Source organism: Helianthus annuus, chromosome 17 (genome assembly GCF_002127325.2).
Source record: "Helianthus annuus cultivar XRQ/B chromosome 17, HanXRQr2.0-SUNRISE, whole genome shotgun sequence".
NCBI classification, from domain to species: domain Eukaryota; kingdom Viridiplantae; phylum Streptophyta; class Magnoliopsida; order Asterales; family Asteraceae; genus Helianthus; species Helianthus annuus.
Genome location: NC_035449.2, coordinates 22542965 through 22563823, shown reverse-complemented (window position 1 = coordinate 22563823; position 20859 = coordinate 22542965). Strand labels below are relative to the sequence as shown.

The window sequence follows — 20859 nt, the reverse complement described above, 5'->3', positions numbered from 1 at the left end:
TCAACGAAAGACTGAAACCTGTCTTTCCATGTCAGATAATTCTCTACCTTCATCATCTTAGGCGGTTTGTTGGTTGTGCCAACCTCATGCTCCATCCTCAAAGGTTCGTTCAAATTCGACATGCTCGACATTTTAATGCAACCGACTGGTTAAAACCGTACAAAAAGTGTCTGAAAACTATGATTACCAAATTCTATCATTAGACTCGTCTCGAGAATACGAATCCAATGATATATATTGTCCAAAACCTTTTTCAAAATTTTCGTGCCTTTTTTTTGTCCTAAAAATAAAATGAGTCCAACCGTGCAAACGGTTTGCTAAGATTGTCTATGGATAATTTTCTATTCATGAAAACGTGAAATTTTGTCTACGTCAGCTAGGAAAAATTGCACCACTATCTCAGTCGCAATCTCTTAGTCGAAACCACCTGATTTTGAGTCGCAACCTCAGCCGAAACCACCTAATTTCGAGTCACCAACTTCCAGTCGAAACCACTTGATTGCAAGTCGCAATCTCAATCAAAACAAACTGGTTGTGAGTCGCAATCTCAGTCGAGATCCCTGATTTCGAGTCAAACAGTACTTATCAAAATCTCAGTTGAAATTCCTGATTTCGAGTCAAAACAACACTAGTCGAAATCTCAGTCGGAACTACGAGTAGGAACCTTTGAATCTCAACTTGAAATCTCAGTCGCAACGCGAGTAGCAACCTTGTTCTTCAAGAGAAATCTGTTAGAAATCCCAAAAAATCAGCAATTTGAAAATCAATTCCTCCAAGGAAACAGTTCGAATGTTAATTTCTTTTGAAATCCATTCCAACTATATCTCCTAAAATTCAGCAAACAACTTCTAAACACCACCAAAACATATCAAAACCACGAAAATTAAACTGTTCTTCGCTGTTCTTCATTGTTCTTCACTGTTCTTTAGACAAACTATGAATGCAACCCGAAAATCTTCCACCAAATAAATACTTGAATCTGTAAAAATCAGTCTTGAACCGTACACAAGAGCAACCGCTCTGATACCAATTGTAGGTCCCCTATTCCCGATGGATCGTCACAAAACTGATAACTAATCAAGGGTGCGGAATCCCCTTGATCAATCAATGAAAGAGAAACAAGAATATATGTAGATGAAGAACACAATTACTAAACCGATCTTCTGTGATTATCAAACAAACCGTTTTACAACCACTCAAGATCTAACAAGAACTCACAGCCAATAATATGTGTTTTCTCTAAAGCTCTCTTAAAACGTTTTTCCAAGTGTCTAACCTAATCCCTAAAGCTTAATGTTGTTTATATACTTACAGCCAAGCGAACTGGGCTAGGCCCACAATACAAATTCGGACTAGACACACTCTCACTCGAACTGGGCTCACAAACTCGAAATTAACTTTAAGTCTTCATATCCCAATCTTGTTTAATATCCAAAGATCATGCCCAAGCTGTTGTCACATAATATGCACCCAACAATAATCAAAAGAATGTATGGTGGGTGTGGTGTGGTGATGACGGTGGTTGTTATAGATGTTGAAGGGGCGGTGGAGGGTAGTGGCAGGTAAGGGCAACGGGGACTGATGGTGGCGGTGGTAAAGAGAGAAAGAGGGGGTCGGGTGGGGTTGATGTTTGGTGGGTTGGTGATGGTGTCAGATGGTGTGTGTGGGGTTGTTTGAGAGATGCAGGGGAATGGTGTAGAGAGAGAGAGAGAAATAGGGAAATTAATAAGTTTGAGTGGGAAAAGACTAAAATGCCCCTCATGTGAGGGGCATGTGACCATGATTTAACAGTTGAATTGGATGGCGTTAGGGGCGGGGATTGAAATAGAGATAAACTTTATAGATCAGGGAGTAAAATGTCTATTTTTAAAGGATTTGGACAAAACCGTTAAAACGAACAAACCAGAGGGAGCAAAATGGTAGTTTACTTAATTTCGAGATTATTTTTAAATGGAAAAATGAACCTTAAAATACATAGTTTTGTATCATTCTGACACTTGGATGAAAACTAGAATATACATAGTGTAACATGGAGGTTATCCAAAATCTTATTAACTAGAATAAGGTCGGTGATATGGATTTCGGCAACATGGGGCTGTAAACGATTAAATAAATTGAAAGGTCAACTATTAGGAGAACTTTTCCGGTTTGCCGGCCAGCCGACGAAGATGGACATTACTTTTTTTTTTTTGAACGATGTATTTGACGTATATAATCATATCATCATATTAATAACATCGCTATCGTCTAATCCCTGTTAAATTAATTAAGTTAGTTATTAATCTGAACACAAGAGTAGGACCCAAAAATGATGATGGATTATGGCAGATTTATGCCAGCTAATTTTATTAAATATTGATGAACACAATTTGTCAATATCATTGATGTCATTGTAACAATAAAAATGTATAATCACCATGAAATTTCATTTATCTTTGATAATATTTTTTATATATATTCACAATTTGTTTGACATGCTAACATGGAAGTTGATACGGAGATGGTACAATAGTTAGCCAACTACGGCTTAGACCAGCTAAACATGAGAAAACATGACAACAAATCAAGGCCCCAACATAAAAGGGTAAATCATGTATGTCGAGTGGGGTTATGTGCCCATACGCAATGAGCGAAAAAGTTGGATGACCCAGCTCATGTGACAAACCGTCATGGCCAGTCGTTGAACCCGATTTTCACCATTTAGGACTCTAATTATAAAAGTGAAGATTTCCTCAAATTATAGCAATTCCTAATCATTATCTTTTTAGTGTGAAACATGTAAACCATTGATTGCCCAAATTTACATTTACAAGTTTATGTTTGTCTATAGTTTCAATAACTTGTCACTTTTCAGGCTAAGTGTAATATTGGTTTATGTTTTCAACTACAAGTGTAATATTGATGCAACGCCCCTCGCCACCTGAGCCCATAAGGGTTTAGAACACCACCTCCCTGGAGCATAAGTGGGAAGTGTGGGGATCCTCCATGAGTGTGGGCGGAGGTGAAGGATATGTGAAAATAACTATGTTTATGTTATGGTACCGCGACAGTGCGACACCAACCATTTCACTTTTTATCGGAACCATTATGGATAGTCACAATATCGAAGAATTGGCAATATGGCTAAGTTAAAATCTCTAATTAATTAAAGGAACCTTAATGTCATGTCTTTCTCATCCAGTATTATACCAAATTCTTTTAAGAATTATCTCTTTATATTTTCATATTTACGTTATGCGTCGTCATCATCATCATACCTATTAAATCCCACCAATAGCAAAGCTAACGTAGGGTTTAAGGAGGGTAAGATGTAGACAGTCTTACCTCTACCCTGTAGGAATAGAGAGGCTGCTTCCAGTGAGACCCCCCGACTCCATAGTAGTTTTGCATCATGCCTTAGACATAAGACGCATATTACATAAGTCCGCGCCGATCATTCAATTATCCATTATTTTATCTATTAACACGAGATGATTTGTGTTGTCTATAAGTCTCTGTGACTATGATATAATTATAAAGTTAAGAGGTGCGGAAATTCACGTTTGCATGGATCCAAATCCAATTGGCAATGGTTTTACCGCCAAAACCAACCAACTTCTTTTTGTTGTCTCTAAATACAAACATATTTTGCAAGATTATGGAAATAATAATAATAATAATAATAATAATAATAATAATAATAATAATAATAATAATAATAATAATAATAATAATAATAATAATAATAATAAGAGTGTGTGAGAGTATAATTTAAATACGATTATTAGCAAATCCCAGGTCATATGCCGGCATTCCTTTCGTGCAACGGTATGTCAACTCACAAAAATATAATCCACCCTATAAAAAGCCTTTCGCTCTTCACCCATAAACCAACAAAAACAAAAGTCATTCAAAGATCTTGTTACAGCCGTCAACCATTTGATAAACATAAACACACATACATACATATATACCCGTTTGTTTTTTGTCGGCTGTCTCCTTCATTCAAGATGAAGTTCACATCATGTTTTAGGAGGTTAATGTGCATTCTAATGATCATAGTCATGGTCACGACCCGACTTGCAGCTCGGCCAATACCAAATGATCATGTTGAGACCGGTGGTTGCTTTCCATACCAATATGGAAACCCAAACTCATCAAGATTTAGTCAATTTGCAGCAATGCTGCCCAAGGGCAATCCGGTGCCTCCTTCGGGTCCTAGTCCCGGTATTAACTGACTCATAGAGATGTTTGGGGGTTATCTTGTGATTAACACAAACATTATATATATAGTATAGTGTTTTGTTATTGTATTACAATATGGTGATTTTTATTTTCTAGTTTTTAAATACATTCTCTAAAGATTTCCTATAATATTTTCCTTGTCTTGCTATATATGCATGTATAGAATAATAGAATTGAAGCTAATTGATACGTTGAGTGATTGTTGTTATATGCATTCTTTCATTGATTGATCACCTTTGTGGCTTGTGCTTAATTTTATATTTTTTTATTATATTGTAATTGTATTCAAGTAATCTTCAGCTATATATGATATGGGTTCAAATTACTTGATCCTTTTTGTGGAACTAGAATACAAGATTAAATTACACGTGTATATTACTTACTTCTTTACAGTGTATATGGTTTGGGATAAAGCCCCCTAGGGGCTTCAACGCCACATAAGCGAGTGACGTTATCGTTAACTTGCACGATGTGAGATAATGTCCCATTTAAAGCCCCTTTAAACAATACAAATAAAGGAAACAAAACATGTGGTGAGGAGCGCCATAAGGGTGATGTGGTGAGGGGCGCTAGCCCACACCATATAATCTTTATAACCGGTTTACTGTAGTTACAAGAATGATTGTTAATTATGAACCTAGACTTTTTTTTTTAATAATCATGCTTGTTTTGAAAGCTTTCATCAAAAATTGTATTGTGGAAAACACCTCTACATTGATGTAAAATGTTCTGCATTTATATTTATAATAATATTTAAAATGAAAAACAAATATAAAATAGTCAAACATACACAAACAAGAGTCAAACATACACAGTAAATCTCATTAATAACAAAAAATAGCAAAACTATTGTAAAAATCTAGAGAGCGTGAGATGGAGACAAACATGTCCTTAATCCTAGAAGATTAGTGGCGGAGCCACATGTCGCGTTCATCCGACACAAATGTTTTTCGCTTATCATACATAACTTGTACATGTCTGATTTATAAGTTTTTAATCCGATATAGCTAATTAAAGTCTCAATTAATCAATTACAATTACTTAACACTTTAACCTAAATAAAGAAAACACTGCCATAATGGAAGAGTCATACGCGACTCATACTCATCGACGAACTGACAAAGAAAACTCGAACAAAAGCAAGGACAAGGTGTAAACCATGGACATGGACGATTTCGTTCGATCTTCGAAGAGGCAGGGGCGATTAATATATTAAACATGAGTAAAGGTTAGTTTTTTTATTCCTCTCCAAACTTGAAAATTGAAATTAGACGTGTAATTTATTTACGTAATTATAGACATGATTAAACCTTTAGGGTTTGGTTAATGATTTAAATAATACCTTATAGGAAGTTATACTTTTATTATGATATTAGTTTTTTTATTATGTGATTCGACTCAACCCAAAAATTTTGACTCCAGATTGTTATTAATATGACTATCAAAAAATGACACCATAGATCTACAACTGTAGTGTAGAAGATAAAGAGACCGCTCCAAGTGAAAACAAATTATATGTTTCTTCAAATTAGCGGGTAATGGGTTACAATAAAACTTATATAGATTGGAATAACAATTGAAGGTATGTTACATAAGGGTGATAATTCTTTGCATGACACAAAAATAGTCATGATATGCTTTGTTATATGTAACCCATTTACTAAATAGGATGTGTTTAAATTAACATGATTACTTTGTTTAATTAAACTCTACGCCGTGTTTACCCATTTATTATAACCCGTTTCACACATTATAACTTGATTGCATCATGTTTACAACCCGCCAAAATCCCCAAAATTGTATCATTTAGATAAATGGGTAGAATATGTTGTGTTGTTAAATTTTATTATATGTATTCGGGTTGTAGATGTTGCATTTAACGTGAATATATATATGGGTCGTGTTTAGATTGAACGATTCAGCCTATCAACCTGACACGATTGGTGCCCCTAGCAGTGGCGGAGCTTGACCAAAAGTTCTGAGGGGGCGTAAACTGATGGGACCCAAAAAAAATTTCCTATCGTTATGTTATGGGTCGGGTCGGGTCGGATATTTGATTCAGGTCAGGTCAAATAATAATAGTTTCAAATAAAACTAAAAAGAAAATCATTCATTCAAAGGATCTGTTCTTGCACATAGAAAAACTAAATATTGTATAAAAAAACAAAAGACCTATATATATAATGATACGAGATAAATGGAACATGGACGGAAAATTACAACTCAGCCCGGCGACCTTTAATATGTCTCCCGAATCAAACTTATCAGCAATTTCTTTTTCTATGTAAATCATGAAGCTATTTGTAAGATATTAATTTTATTGTGTGGTCGGTAATCAAGGGTTAAACAAATAAAATAAGAGTTAAAATATATTTACCAAATATCCATTATTTAGGAAAAATAATCGGGGGGCGATCCTATATAATTTTTAAAATTTTCGGACGAAAAATCGGACCATATACACTTCTAACTGAAACATTGGGGTGGGCGGGTGCACCCCCGGGCACCCATTATCCTTCGCCACTGGCCCCTAGTGTTACCTATATTGGTACTTAATAAGATACGCTATCCACCTTGAATCGAATGGAGTGCCTTATGTGACGCATGTTGGGTTGGTGTAGTTCTTGGTTTATTGGGCTTTTGGGGTTGACATTAGAAGACATAGGCCATGCCCGATTTAGTTTTCTTGGTCCCTAAGTTGTTTAACCTAATTAGATCTTTATATCTATACTAGTTTATAGACCCGCGTATTACACGGGTTGAATAAAGACAATATGTTACGTAAACCCGTGTAACGCATAGACTATAATCTAGTGACTTAGATAATAATAATTCATAATTATAATAATTTAATAATTACGAATAGATAATAATAACAATAGCAATAACAATTTTTCTCATTAGTTCCTGAGTTTTGCATTCTTTTTGTCATTTTCATTCAACCCATTAACTTCATCAAAAAAATCAGTTTAATGAGGGGCATTTTTGTCTTTTTACTTATTTAATTTATTGTTTTCTTAATCCAAATAAAACCCACCCCATTAATTTATATCATCGCTTAAATGTGAACTTAAAAAGCTTTGTAAATACCTTCTATTTAACTTAATCATTGTTGATATATAATTACAAAAATAAATTAAAATATAATCTAAATTATATAAAATATAATTTAAATTTTAAACTATATACCATATTCGTTTTTATAGGTTTATTGGCATGGTGGTATAAAATTCGTTCAATAAAGAGTTATATTCGCAATAAAGTTTTTTTTTTGTATCGGACACCACATGTGTTATATACTAATAATAATAACTGAATATTAATCTAATATATTATTAATAAAATAATAATATTGCTAAACTATGTGTTTAGTTATTCGCAAATAAATTATTTGGTTAGATAAATACCTAATTTGGTTTGCTCAGCAATGTTGAAAAAATAAAATCTAATGTCACATATGAAAATAAAAATAAATAATTAAAATACTTCAATAGTATAAGACAAATATTTTTATCTATTACGTTTTTATTTATACTTATGTATAGATTAATAAATTGGATATATTAATATGATATAATAACAATGTTTATTTATTTGTTGTTGTGTATAAATCAATAAATTGTATAATAATAATAATAATAATAATAATAATAATAATAATAATAATAATAATAGTAATAGTAATAGTAACGGAGAGAATGCGACATGGCATTAAGATATAAGTTTAAGAAGAGAATGTCATGTAACACTAACATGATTCTTTTATTAGTATTAGATTAGATTATTATTGTTATTATTATGCATTATAATATTTATGCATATGAAATATAAATATATATTATTAGTGAATTGAATGAGGAAATGCCATATGGCTTTAGTAGGACTTTTGAATGAGAAAATGCCATGTGGCATTAATAGGACTCTTTTATTAGAATTAGATATATTAATAAATGAAAAGGATTTGGACCATGTGGCATGTAATGATGGAACCATTTACTGACGTGGCATGTTATGGTGAAGGTTTTAGGTGGGAAGCAACCTTAGATTGCCTACTAATATTTGTACGCGGGATCCGAAATCATATGGATAACCCGATCACATTTTAAACGGATCCAATATATACTCTATTCATCAGATCTTCGTCATCAGTTATCCCATCCTCTCTCAAACCCTAACTACAACCTCTCCATCTTCTCTGAAACCCTAACTAGCACTACTAAAAAAAAGGCAATTGCCACCAAAATTTGTTACCACAAGTAAACGGTAGCTGAGTCCAAACTACCGATTCACACCAAATTTAACCCTAAATCACAACACCGTCGTTCAATTTCATTAGAGAATTGAAGCTCTGCTTCATTGTACGATTCATTGGTCTTCACAGACGATTCAAGTGTTCGACGCATTAACAACATATCGATTGATCTTGTAATCCAGACGATTCATTGATCTTTACAAACGATTCTCGAATCATATGCACGATTTGGATGATTACGTATACTATTTGGATCTTCTGAACTCCGTTGTTACAGAAAGCTAGGGTTTGATTCTGAACATCGATTCACAGACGATTCTCGAGGCTTTATCTTCTGAACAGGTTCGTATCCTCTTTGGTTAGGACTAGGATTAGCAGCACTGAGTTGAGATACGACTAGACATACAATTCTAAACAGAGGATTCTGAATAGATCATCGATTCATAGAGGACTAGGCATACGATTCTGTAAACCTATTGATTGCAATTTGAGATGACAAATTTCATGGAGTTAAATGTTATTTTCTCTGTTTTGTTTAAATTATGGATGCGTAGCATCCTTTATGTAAGATACACCCTAACTTTACACGATCAGTCAATTAGGTATGCTATGATTGCAATTTATTTTGATGAACTATCAATTCGGTTCAGATAGTCCGAAATCGTTTAATGTGTATCGAAAGGTGATCTCGACAAGAAAAAGTAGAAAACCTAAACTGATCAATATGTTGGCAATAAAGACATAGAGTAATGTACTACTACAAGTTGCATCATGTGATGTTGATTCTTTTGTCATTGGAGTTATCAGTTTTGGTACTGACTATAGTAAGTTTAGTGGTGGTTTACATGAGAGTTATCTGTTTTCGAAGCTGTGTAACCTGGTGGTTTATATGAGTAGTAGTCGTGAGAAGGTTGATAAGGTGGATTCGTGGTTTTTGGAATCGTATTGGAAAAATGCAGGTCAGGCTGCTACCTCTGTGGCACATATAAAGGAGAGAGCGGCTAGAGATGAGGAGGCTCTGTTGGTGTTTAGTGGTAGGGGAGACGCGTAAAGATACTGGTCTGCGAAGTCAAGCGCAGAGTTATTGGATGGTTGCTGAATCAAAAAGGTGGTTTGGTGAGTTTTTATAGCTTTTGATTTGATTTATGTCTTGTGTAATGTGATTTGCAGATGAAAAGTTAGTTGTTAGTTGACTTCTGAGTTGATTTATGCTTAGAGTTTGGATGCGAAGATTGATGATTAATAGTTAGTTTATTGTATATATAATGAAAAGGATTTGGGCCATGTGGCATGTGATGATGGAACCAATTGCTGACTTGGCATGTTATGGTGGAACTTTTAAGTGGGAAGCACTCTCAATGCTCCATTCAATATTGGACACGGGATCCGTTTTTATATTGGGTCAAAATCTTGATTTGGGTCACCCGTCGCTCGAATCCCTTATATTGATTCATCTTCTTTCTCAAGCTTCAATATTCTCTACAAACCCTAGAAACTAAAGCTTCCCAGCCACACTTCTTTTTGTATTGGGTCAAAATCTTCTTTTTGTTCGTAGATTATCTTCAAGTAAGTTTCAATTTGAGTTCCCGATCTATTTGTATATATCAGCGATTTTTCAATCTCCCTTTGTTAATCGGTTCGACTACAAAATGCCCTAGATGCCGCCTCTGGCGATGACATCTAGGGTTTCGACGAGTTGATCTGAACCGACATGCATTGACGGTGGTTATTCCATTGAAACCCTATACATGATTTTAAAAATTGACGGTGGTTACGCTTGATCGTCTTCTACATCCTCATATTTGTTCATTTTTTTGTTGTTTTTTCATGCTATGTATTCATATCTATTAAATCCATGTTTGTTTCGATTCGTTTAATGACAGATTCATGTATTATTTGCGTATAATAGAAGCAGATTTACTTCGAGTAAGGTGTTTTCGTTATAATAGATAATGATCCAGTTTTATCGTTGTTTATTTTGATTTTTTATGTTCTTTGTTTACTGATTTCGTCAAAACAGGTTATAATTTTTTTTATTTTTGTCGGTCATCGGTTCCGTCGATTATAGGTTTTTTAGATTTGAGTTTTTCTTTGCTGAACCAGATAGTCGTCATATTGCTGAACTGTATCCTTTTTTTTAAGATCAACGCTTTACAAATTTGTATCGGTTTTTATGCACTTCTTTAATATGACGAATACAGAAATTTCAGGGTATGCTTATGTCTAGAAATCGGTTCAAAGGGTGAGGAAGCAATTCCTTATTGCCAAAAGGCTATATCGGTTTGTAACGTTCCTAAATTATTATTATTTAGGGTTTTTAATTTGTTAACTGAATAACATTGTTTCCTTATGAATGTTTGTTTCCTTTTTCAGATTCAACGATTCAACCGGGAGGATGGCTTTTTATAAGTTTGTTTCAACGCTTACTTCCGAAACTTTGGTAATCTTATTATGTTAATGCTTTCTTTGTTGTTTATTTAGTTTAGTGTTATGTTAATTATGTTATTTACATTGATTAGAAAATTTTTTTATATTACAGGTTATACCTGCTCGGTTTTCTAAGAAATGGTTATCATCTGCAATTGGTGGTAATACTTTCAAAAGAGCGAGCCTTTTTGGCAGTGACATAAGTTTTATATATATTTTTTTTGTTATTTAATGGATTTTTTTTATTTTTTTAATCAGATACAGGGTTTTTTACAAACCTCTGCATAGGATTCAAGAAGACAGTTAGGTATTTCATTAGCTGAGCTCTATATTAGATTTGTGTTTGATACATTATTCACTTTTGTAATATTCGCGGGGTACCAAGTTTGTGTCAGGATCGGCTCACTAATTATTTGATGCAGTCATGAAAATAGAAGTCGAGCAACCCGCCAAAAGATTCTTAACAGAGTTTGGAATGATGATGGTTTTGAGCATGTGAGGTTAGTCTTAGTAATTTTGTAACTTCCATATAAATCATATTTGAAGGGGCTTGAACCAACAATGGAATCGTTAGAGCATATTTATGATATTATTGTTTTGGCACTTGGTGAAGATCAGGTTGCTTACCAACCTTATTTGAGGATGCGAAACAGGGAAGGAAAATACAATCTTATGTTTAAGTTTTGCTTTAAATCTATTTTCTTAAAATTTGGTTATTTTTTCAAGATTATTTCTTCCATTTTTTAAGTTTTTTTTTCCCAACTCTAGGAATGGGCTTATAGGATTACGTGACTGACGTGAAGCAATCATCTGCTGAGTTGAAGCAATCATCTGCGCTGAGTTGAAGCATAACCTTGGTGATGTTTATGCGATCGAAGAAGGATTAGGATCGTCGGCAAGTAAACCTCGCATGAGTGTTGAAAACAATGACGTTGACGAAGATGGAGGCAATAATTGATAAACGAGAAAATAGCGGGGTGGTTACAATAAAAAAACATTTCCTTTGTTAGTGTATTATTTGTTTTGTGTTTTTTATGTTTGATGTTTGAAGACATTGCTACGGTTTCACTTTTTATTATGAATATTGAAAAAAATGATGTATTACTTTTATCCGTAATTACCTTTTCATAATTTTACCATAAATAATTTTGCAGCCATAAAACGACACATTTTTTATTTACTGGTAACTAACATTTTGTTGACTCGTGTGATTTCGGATGTCTATTTATTTTAAAAATTTTATACAATTTATTTATATTTGGCTATTTTTATCAACTATCCTAAATATAGAAACAATTGTGTAGTATTTACCTATTTCAAATTTCAAATGTTTTTAAATTAGTTTCTAAAAATATTAAACTTTCTATAATTCAGAGCATCAATTTGATTCTAATTGATTTGTAATAATTTATATAATGTGTTCCATAAATACCATTTCTCTATAAATACACACTCTTTTCATAGCTACTCCATCATCAACCTTCAGTTAATCTCCATTCGGACGTTCTTCTACGTTTGTAAGTTGTCAATCAGTATTATTTTATATTTTTTTTACATATTTCATGTTTGCCATTGATGATATCGCTTTGTTTTTTGTAATAATGCTTTTGCACGATTAAAGTGTTGTTGATTTAATATAAAGGTGTCGTATGTGTGTTCTTTGTAGTTCTGTGTGGTGCTGAAAAAATGCGGAAAAGGTTGAAACAAGTATCTTCATCTTCTCCTGGACTTCCAAATCACGGCGTCAATAATGAATGTACGCATATTACTTTTTTGGTTTGTACATATATTATTTTATCAAACATTCGAAAGTTTATAAATTAAAATTATGCTGATAATGTTACAGGTTTAGGTACTCCGTTATCTAACATTACGAATGGTAATTCAACTTTGTCCTTAATTTTAATTTTATTTTTATGTCTTTAAACTGCTTGCAAGTTATTGTATTTTTTATTTGTTATTCTTTTTTTTTTTACTTTTTTATGTTTTGATGTATTGTAGTTGACGAGGCCAGACGTAGACGAAAGTTAAGAAAAATATATCTTGATAATAAGAAATCAAGATCTACTTCAACACCAACGAATACCCAATTGAACATACCGGCTTCGTTTTCGTTACAATTTTCTACTTTAGCTGAGTCAAGTATGTGTGGTGGTGAACAAATGCGTAATAGGTTGAAACAAGTTACTTCATCTTCGCCCGGTAGGCCAAATCATGGCGTCAATAATGAATGTACACGTGTTACTTTTTTGGTTTTACATGTATTATTTTATAAAACATTCGAAAGTTTTTAAATTGATTTTTTTTTCCGATAATGTTTCAGGTTTAAGAACTCCGTTATCTAACATTACGAATGGTAATTCAACTTTGTCCTTAAATTTAAATTTATTTTTTGTTTTTTAAACTGCTTGCAAGTTATTGTATTATTTCTTTTGTTACTGATCATTTTTCTACTTTTATATGTTTTGATGCATTGTAGTTGACGAGGCCAGGCGTAGACGAAAGTTAAGAAAACTATATCTTGATAGTAAGAAATCAAAATCTACTTCAACACCATCGAATACACAAATGAACATACCGACTTCGTCTTCCTTACAAGTTTCAAATGATTATCTTAGAGGTAAATTGTCTATTATTTGTTACGATATTAGTTGTATATACATGTTTTACGTATTTAATTATATTTTAAGTTCAGTTGAAACAATTTTTATTAAAAAACCTAATTTTATGATTATCATATGATCTTTTAATGTTTACTGTTAGTTATATAATATTTAATTGCTTTATGTAATTTAACATTCAGTTGTCGAGGCTAAACACATGCGTAAGTTAAGAAAACTATACCTTGATGGTAAGAGATCAAGTATTACTCGAAAAATGGTTCCTTCCAAAGGGGAAGCATCATCTTCATCAGGAAGACGAATCATTTTTACCGACAAAGAGAATTTACCACCGAATTCATCAATCACAACGTTTTGTACACATTCCTCAACTGTTATACCGATAAGTAATTCTACATTTATATTAAATGTTTTTACTAATTGTACATTATTCTTACATGTTCACCAAGAAAATATTTGGTTATATTTGATATTTATTTTACTATAAGGTTTTTTTTTATTTTGAATTAGGTAATGATTTCAATTCATCCGGTAACTTAACATCTTCCATGATAACACGCTCAACTTTGAAGAAGAACGAAAATGTACCGCTAGACTCTTATACAACACCCCAGCGTACACCGTTTGCAAACAAAGAAAACGTAACACCAGGTTCATGTATCACAAAAAATACTGTTACTATTTGCAGATGTTTCATAGTTTCTTTTTTTACTTAAAAATAAAATAACAAACCGTCGTTTTTAATACTTATTTGTACCATGATATTTGTGTTTTTTGGATTAGGAACTATTTTGAATTTTGCTGGGAAAGCAACGTCTTCATCCAGAGCCTTTTCGAATTTGAATAGGAAGACAAACGTATTGCAAGAGTCTTCTACATCAACACAACGTACCCAGATTGCAAACAAAGAAAACATAACACCAGCTTCGTGTATCACAACTATACGTTCACAATTTCCTAATGTCTCACAGTTTACTAATGCTATGTCTTCTTTGAATCGTATCTCTCCTGGTATGCTTTTTATATAAATAAATTTTTAATTGTAATGTTCAGATACTTATTTTCAAATCCTGTTTTCAATGTTGTATAGATAATATTGCAAGCTCATCAACTTTACCATTGAATGATTGCTATTCTATTTCTCCAAGGATTGTCAACAAACGCAATGCATCTTCTTTGATCACGGAAGTGTCTTCATTAAAAAAGATGTCTTCTGGAAAACGTAGAATTATTCATAAACCAATCGAAATAGAACCCATACCAATGGCTGATCTTGACTCTGACGATGTAAATCATGTTCACGAATGTGTTATAGACATTACCAAAGGCACATCTATAGGTAACTTATTAATATTACTCATTGTAGTTTGATATTTTATTTTAACCACTTAAGTGTTGACTTAGTGTTTAACTGATCAGATTACCTTGACCATGGTGATCAATCTCTCACTTGTGGAATATGTTATGGAAAGTTATGGCCAACCGAAGGTGGAAAGGGTCGGATTACACTTGAACAACAAACATATGGTTTATGTTGTGGTTATGGTAAAGTTGACCTACCTGATTATAAAGATTCTGATCCAGCTTATCAGATGCTTTTTCTATGTTCAGATTCAGAAAGCAAATTTTTCATGAAGAACATAAGACGTTACAATTCTATGTTTTCCTTTACATCCATGGGAGGAAAAGTAGATACTAAAATAAACAAAGGTAATGCACCATTTGTTTATAGAATCAGCGGTCAGAATGCACATAGTCTGGGGAGCCTTCTTCCTAAACCCGGAAACAAACCAAAATTTTCACAGCTTTATATCTACGATACCGAGAATGAACTTTCGAATAGAACAACGTTATTTGGGTATGAATTTTTTTTATTACATATATTAATATTATATTACTTCATAATGTAGCTTTTTTATATTTCAGTCTATCAAATTGTTATTTAAAAACGTTTAATTTTCGACCAGGGATTCGACAACTCAGTCATCGTCAAAAGAAAGGGCACTTGACGCTAAATTTATAAAGTATCTTACCGACATGTTAGATTCTCATAATATGTTGGTAAAAACTTATAGGATGGTACGAAACCATATTCATGAGAATCCTAACGTTTCACTTAAGCTTCGGTTAATTTCACAGAGAGATCGGGACGGTAGGACTTACAACTTACCTACGTCTTCTGAAATTGCTGCTTTAATTGTCGGCGATATGGATAAGACGATAGATCATCGTGATATTATTGTTGAAGAGCAGTCAGGAGTTCTTAAACGTATTAGCGAGCTACATCCTTCCTACCTTGCTCTACAGTATCCAATTCTTTTTCCGTATGGTGACGATGGCTATAGGATTAACATTCCGCATAGGGATTTTGGTCCTAACACAAAGAAGACACGGCCAAATTGTACAATGAGAGAGTTTTTTGCTTATAGGATTCAGGATAGGGACAACAAGTTCTCTTTAATCCTTAATGCCAGGAGGTTGTTTCAGCAGTTTTTAGTCGACGCATACACAATGATCGAAAATGAGCGGCTAAACTACATACGGTTTCAGCAAACAAAATTAAGATGTGAATCGTTTAACAGTCTTAAAAATGTTCAAGAAGGTGGCCAGAGTGATTTGTCTCATACAGGAAAACCTGTTATATTACCGTCATCGTTTACAGGTGGATCTCGCTATATGATGCAAAACTACCTGGATGCTATGGCTTTATGTAGGAAGTATGGGTATCCCGATTTCTTTATAACAATTACATGTAATCCAAAATGGCCTGAAATGGTAAGGTTTATCGGTGACTCATCAATTAAGCCAGAAGACAGACCTGACATTCTTTGTCGATTGTTTAAGATGAAACTTGATGCATTAATAAAAGACATGAAGGAAAAAAAGATTTTTGGTGATATTAATGCAGGTATGTGATTAGTATTTATTTACACCCAATTTCACTTTATACATCTGCTAAAGTCATACATACATTTTTTGTTAGTACTTTGTGCTAATCGTTTTTTTTTCTGTAGTTGTTTATACTGTCGAGTTTCAAAAACGTGGTTTGCCACATGCGCATATATGCTTATTTATGAAAGCTGATCATAAGCTTCCTACTGTTGAACACATCGATCCATTTATCTCAGCTGAGATTCCTGATAAGAATGAAGATCCTGAATTGTATTCTCTTGTGAGTGACTTTATGATTCATGGTCCTTGTGGACACGCTAATTTGAAATGTCCATGCATGGTTGGCAACCGTTGTTCTAAAAATTTTCCAAAGAGGTTTATGGAAGCTACTTCCATTGATTCAGATGGATTTCCCATTTATAGAAGAAGAGATTCGGGTCACACAGTTGTGAAGAAAGGTGTTACATTGGACAACAGGAGCGTCGTTCCATACAACAAAAGGCTTCTTAAAAGATATTAGGCACACATCAATGTCGAGTGGTGCAATCAGGCTGGTTCAATTAAGTATTTGTTTAAATACATTAATAAAGGACCAGACAGAGCGACTGTTGTTGTTGTTGATTCAGATAAAGGAACTGAAGAGGAGATCCCCAAAGATGAAATTAAAGAATATTATGATGCTAGATATGTTTCCGCATGCGAAGCAAGCTGGAGAATATTTGCCAATGAGGTTCATTATAGGTATCCGTCTGTTATGAGATTACCTTTTCATCTTCCAGACCAACAAAATGTTGTATTCAGTGGTGAAGATGATATCGAAGATGTCCTAAACAAACCTCAAGTAAATTCCTCAATTTTTCTAGGATGGATGAACATGAACAACAACGATTCTGAACCTGAAGCAAGGGAACTTACTTATGTTGAGTTTCCAGGAAAATATGTCTGGAAGTTAAAGGATCGGTGTTGGCAGCCGCGTAAAACTCATGTTTCAGTTGGGAGAATTTATTCTGTGTCTCCTTCTCTTGGTGAGGCTTATTTCCTAAGAATTCTTCTAACTAAGGTTAGAGGACCACGATCCTTTGAAGAAATCCGAACCTATGATGGTGTTATCTATCCTACCTTTAGAGATGCGTGTTATGCACGTGGGCTGTTAGACGATGACAATGAATATATTGAGTGTATTAAAGAAGCCAGTTTCACAGGAAATGGTAATTATCTGCGTTGTTTATTTGGTACACTACTATTGTCTAATACGCTATCAAGACCTGAAGTTGTTTGGGATAAGACGTGGGAGTTTTTGTCCGAAGACATTTTATACAATATGCGGAAGGATACTGACATTAGAGGTACTTTTTAATCTGCTGATATTTTTTGTGACATAAAATTTATTTCATCGTTAATGATTTATACTTATATCAACAAAGTTTCATGTTATATTAAATATATTTTATTTTGTTTGTAGGATTGGTTGTTTCAGACGAACGTATAAAGAATATAACGTTGTCTAAAATTGAAAAATATCTTCTTCGTAATGGTTCAAGTTTGCGCAGATTCTCACCAATGCCTGTTCCTGACGATGAGTATGTAATACATGAGAGCAACCGTCTAATAAACGAGGAGCTTTCTTGGGACACTGATTAACTTAGTGCTGAGTTCAATAATCTTCACAGCTCTTTAAATGATGATCAAAGAGCAGTGTTTAACGAGATTATGGATGCTGTTCGAAGTGGGAATGGCGGTGTTTTTTTTGTGTACGGTTACGGTGGTACAGGTAAGACCTTTCTGTGGAAAACATTAGCTGCTTGCATTAGATGCAATGGACAGATTGTTATTAATGTTGCTTCAAGTGGTATTGCATCATTGTTGTTGTCACGAGGTCGTACGGCTCATTCACGATTTCATATTCCAATTAATCTTAATGAAGATTCGGTTTGCCATATTAAACCTAATACTGAAATCGCTAATCTTCTAAACGAAGCCAAGTTGATTATTTGGGATGAAGCGCCAATGGTACACAAACATGCTTTCGAGGCTCTTGACCGTACATTGAAAGATGTTTTGAGTGTTGGTGATTCACGAAATTCTGAAATTCCATTTGGTGGAAAGGCTATTGTCTTTGGTGGTGACTTTAGACAAATCCTACCGGTTGTTCAAAATGGAAGCAGGCAAGACATCGTACACGCCTCTTTATGTTCATCCTACATTTGGTCGAGTTGCAAGGTGTTAAAATTGACAAGGAACATGCGTTTATCTGTTGGAGCCAGTATCTCAAACATACAGGAGATACACGAGTTTGCTAAATGGCTTCTTGAAGTTGGCGAAGGCAATGTTGGTGATGGTAACGATGGCGAGGCAACTATAGAAATACCAAACGATCTTTTAATAACTGATTCAACTGATCCAATTCAAAGTTTGATCGACTTTGTATATCCTTCAGTTCTTGACCGTTTTAAAGATCGAGACTACTTTTCTGAAAGAGCCATACTCGCGCCTAAGAATGAAGTTGTTCATGGTATCAATGATCGTTTGCTTGCATTGTTTCCTGGTGAAGAAGTAGAGTATCTTAGCTCGGATAGTATATGCCCGACTGAGGAAATCAATGATCCATTACACCAAGATTTATATAATCCTGAGGTTTTAAACAGTGTGAAGGTTTCAGGATTACCAAATCATAGATTGGTATTAAAGTTGGGTGTTCCAGTGATGCTTTTGAGGAATATTGATCAGCAAAACGGTTTATGTAATGGTACGCGTCTTCAAATTACACGTCTTGGTAAACGTGTTATCGAGGCTGAGATATTATCAGGAGGTAATGTTGGTTTAAGAACTTACATTCCAAGAATTAACATGATACCGTCTGACAAGAAAATACCCTTCAAGTTTCAACGGAGGCAGTTTCCAATAACCGTATGCTTTGCGATGACTATTAACAAAAGTCAAGGACAATCTCTATCAAGAGTCGGTCTTTACTTGAGAGACCCTGTATTTTCACATGGCCAATTGTATGTTGCGTTGTCGAGAGTGAAGACTAAAGATGGCGTCAAGCTTTTAATATTTGACAAGGATGGGAGGCCGACAAATAAAACGACGAACGTAGTTTACAAAGAGATCTTTGGGAATTTGTAGGTTAAAATTTTAAATTATTTTAGAACTTCAAAGTATTTTTTTTATATTATTGATTAATCTTCATTATTCATCATTCAATGTTCATTTCTTAATATATGTATATTTATTTTTGTTATATAAAAAGATTTCCAACCCGTGAGTATTCACGGGTGATAACCTAGTATATATATATATATATATATATATAGTGGAGGGTTCAAATGAAAACAATTTTTTTGTAAGAAGAGAAAAGAAGAAGTTTCAACCAATAAGAATTCTTCATTTTACTTCATTTAATATTTGCATTTAATTTTAATATAAGGGTATATTGGTAAACTTAAAAAAATCATTAATTTGTATTCTTCCACTTTAATAACTAACTAAATTAAATTTGTAACTACTTTTCAAAATATATACTTTTTCCAAATTAAAAAAAAAACAACTTTATTTCAAGTGTAGATTAAATTACTAGTTGTGTAGGATAAATAACGAGTTGTGTAGGATATATTTCGAGGTGTGTAGGATAAATTTCGACTGTGTAGGATAAAATTCTATAATGTGTAGGGTAAATGTAGGAAAAATTTGATATGTGTAGCTTTTGTAGATTATATGTAGGATAATTAATGATTAGTTGACTAATTAGTTAAAGAGTTAAAAATTAATGACATGAATTATAAATCAAATAGTATTTTACTAATATGCCCTTTCTTCTTTTTATTCTCACATTAAATTTATTCTCAAATGAACCTTCCCACATATATATATATATATATATATATATATATATATAATTGCGCTAAAATAAGAACCACCTCGAGTTGTAAGAACCGCGAGAACTTTTTGATCCGGGCCGAGGTGGACCAATTTTTTTTTCATAAACGTAGATGCGTGTATTATAAACACATTTGTAAAAAAAAAAATTCAAAAAAAAAAGTGTCGTGTGTGTAGTTTTGAACACCACAAGTTTGTGTTTACGGTACCCGTAAATTTTCCGGTTAGATTTACGGTACCCGTAAACACAAACTTGTGGTGCTAAAAACTACACACACGACTTTTTTTTTTTTATTTTTTTTTTTTTTTACAAATGTGTTTATAATACACGCAACTACGTTTTTGAAAAAAAAGATTTGGTCCACCTCGCCCTGCACGATGTAGTTCTCACAGTTCTTACAACTCGAGGTGGTTCTCATTTTAGCGGTCTCCTATATATATATATGTATATATATATATAGGGAGAAGATCATGCGAGAACCACCTCTTATTGTGAGAACCGCGAGAACCAATGTGAACACACCAAAAATGCCTAAAAATAGCTAAAAATCACATAAAAATTTTTTT

General features: G+C 33.5%; 1 protein-coding gene across 1 annotated transcript; it reads left to right on the top strand.

The window, feature by feature from the left end:
* Positions 1–1488: 1488 nt before the first annotated feature.
* LOC110923839 lies at positions 1489–19542 on the top strand. Its single transcript, XM_035986171.1, has 22 exons — positions 1489–1562; positions 9284–9523; positions 10850–10916; positions 11016–11064; positions 11162–11210; positions 11326–11403; positions 12368–12420; positions 12570–12659; positions 12750–12782; positions 12905–13135; positions 13227–13259; positions 13383–13523; positions 13707–13880; positions 14035–14175; positions 14308–14535; positions 14615–14863; positions 14944–15382; positions 15492–16432; positions 16539–16874; positions 17007–17762; positions 17879–17996; positions 18087–19542. The coding sequence occupies exons 1-22, from the start codon at positions 1489–1491 to the stop codon at positions 19540–19542; spliced, it is 5976 nt and encodes a 1991-aa protein (XP_035842064.1).
* Positions 19543–20859: the final 1317 nt, after the last annotated feature.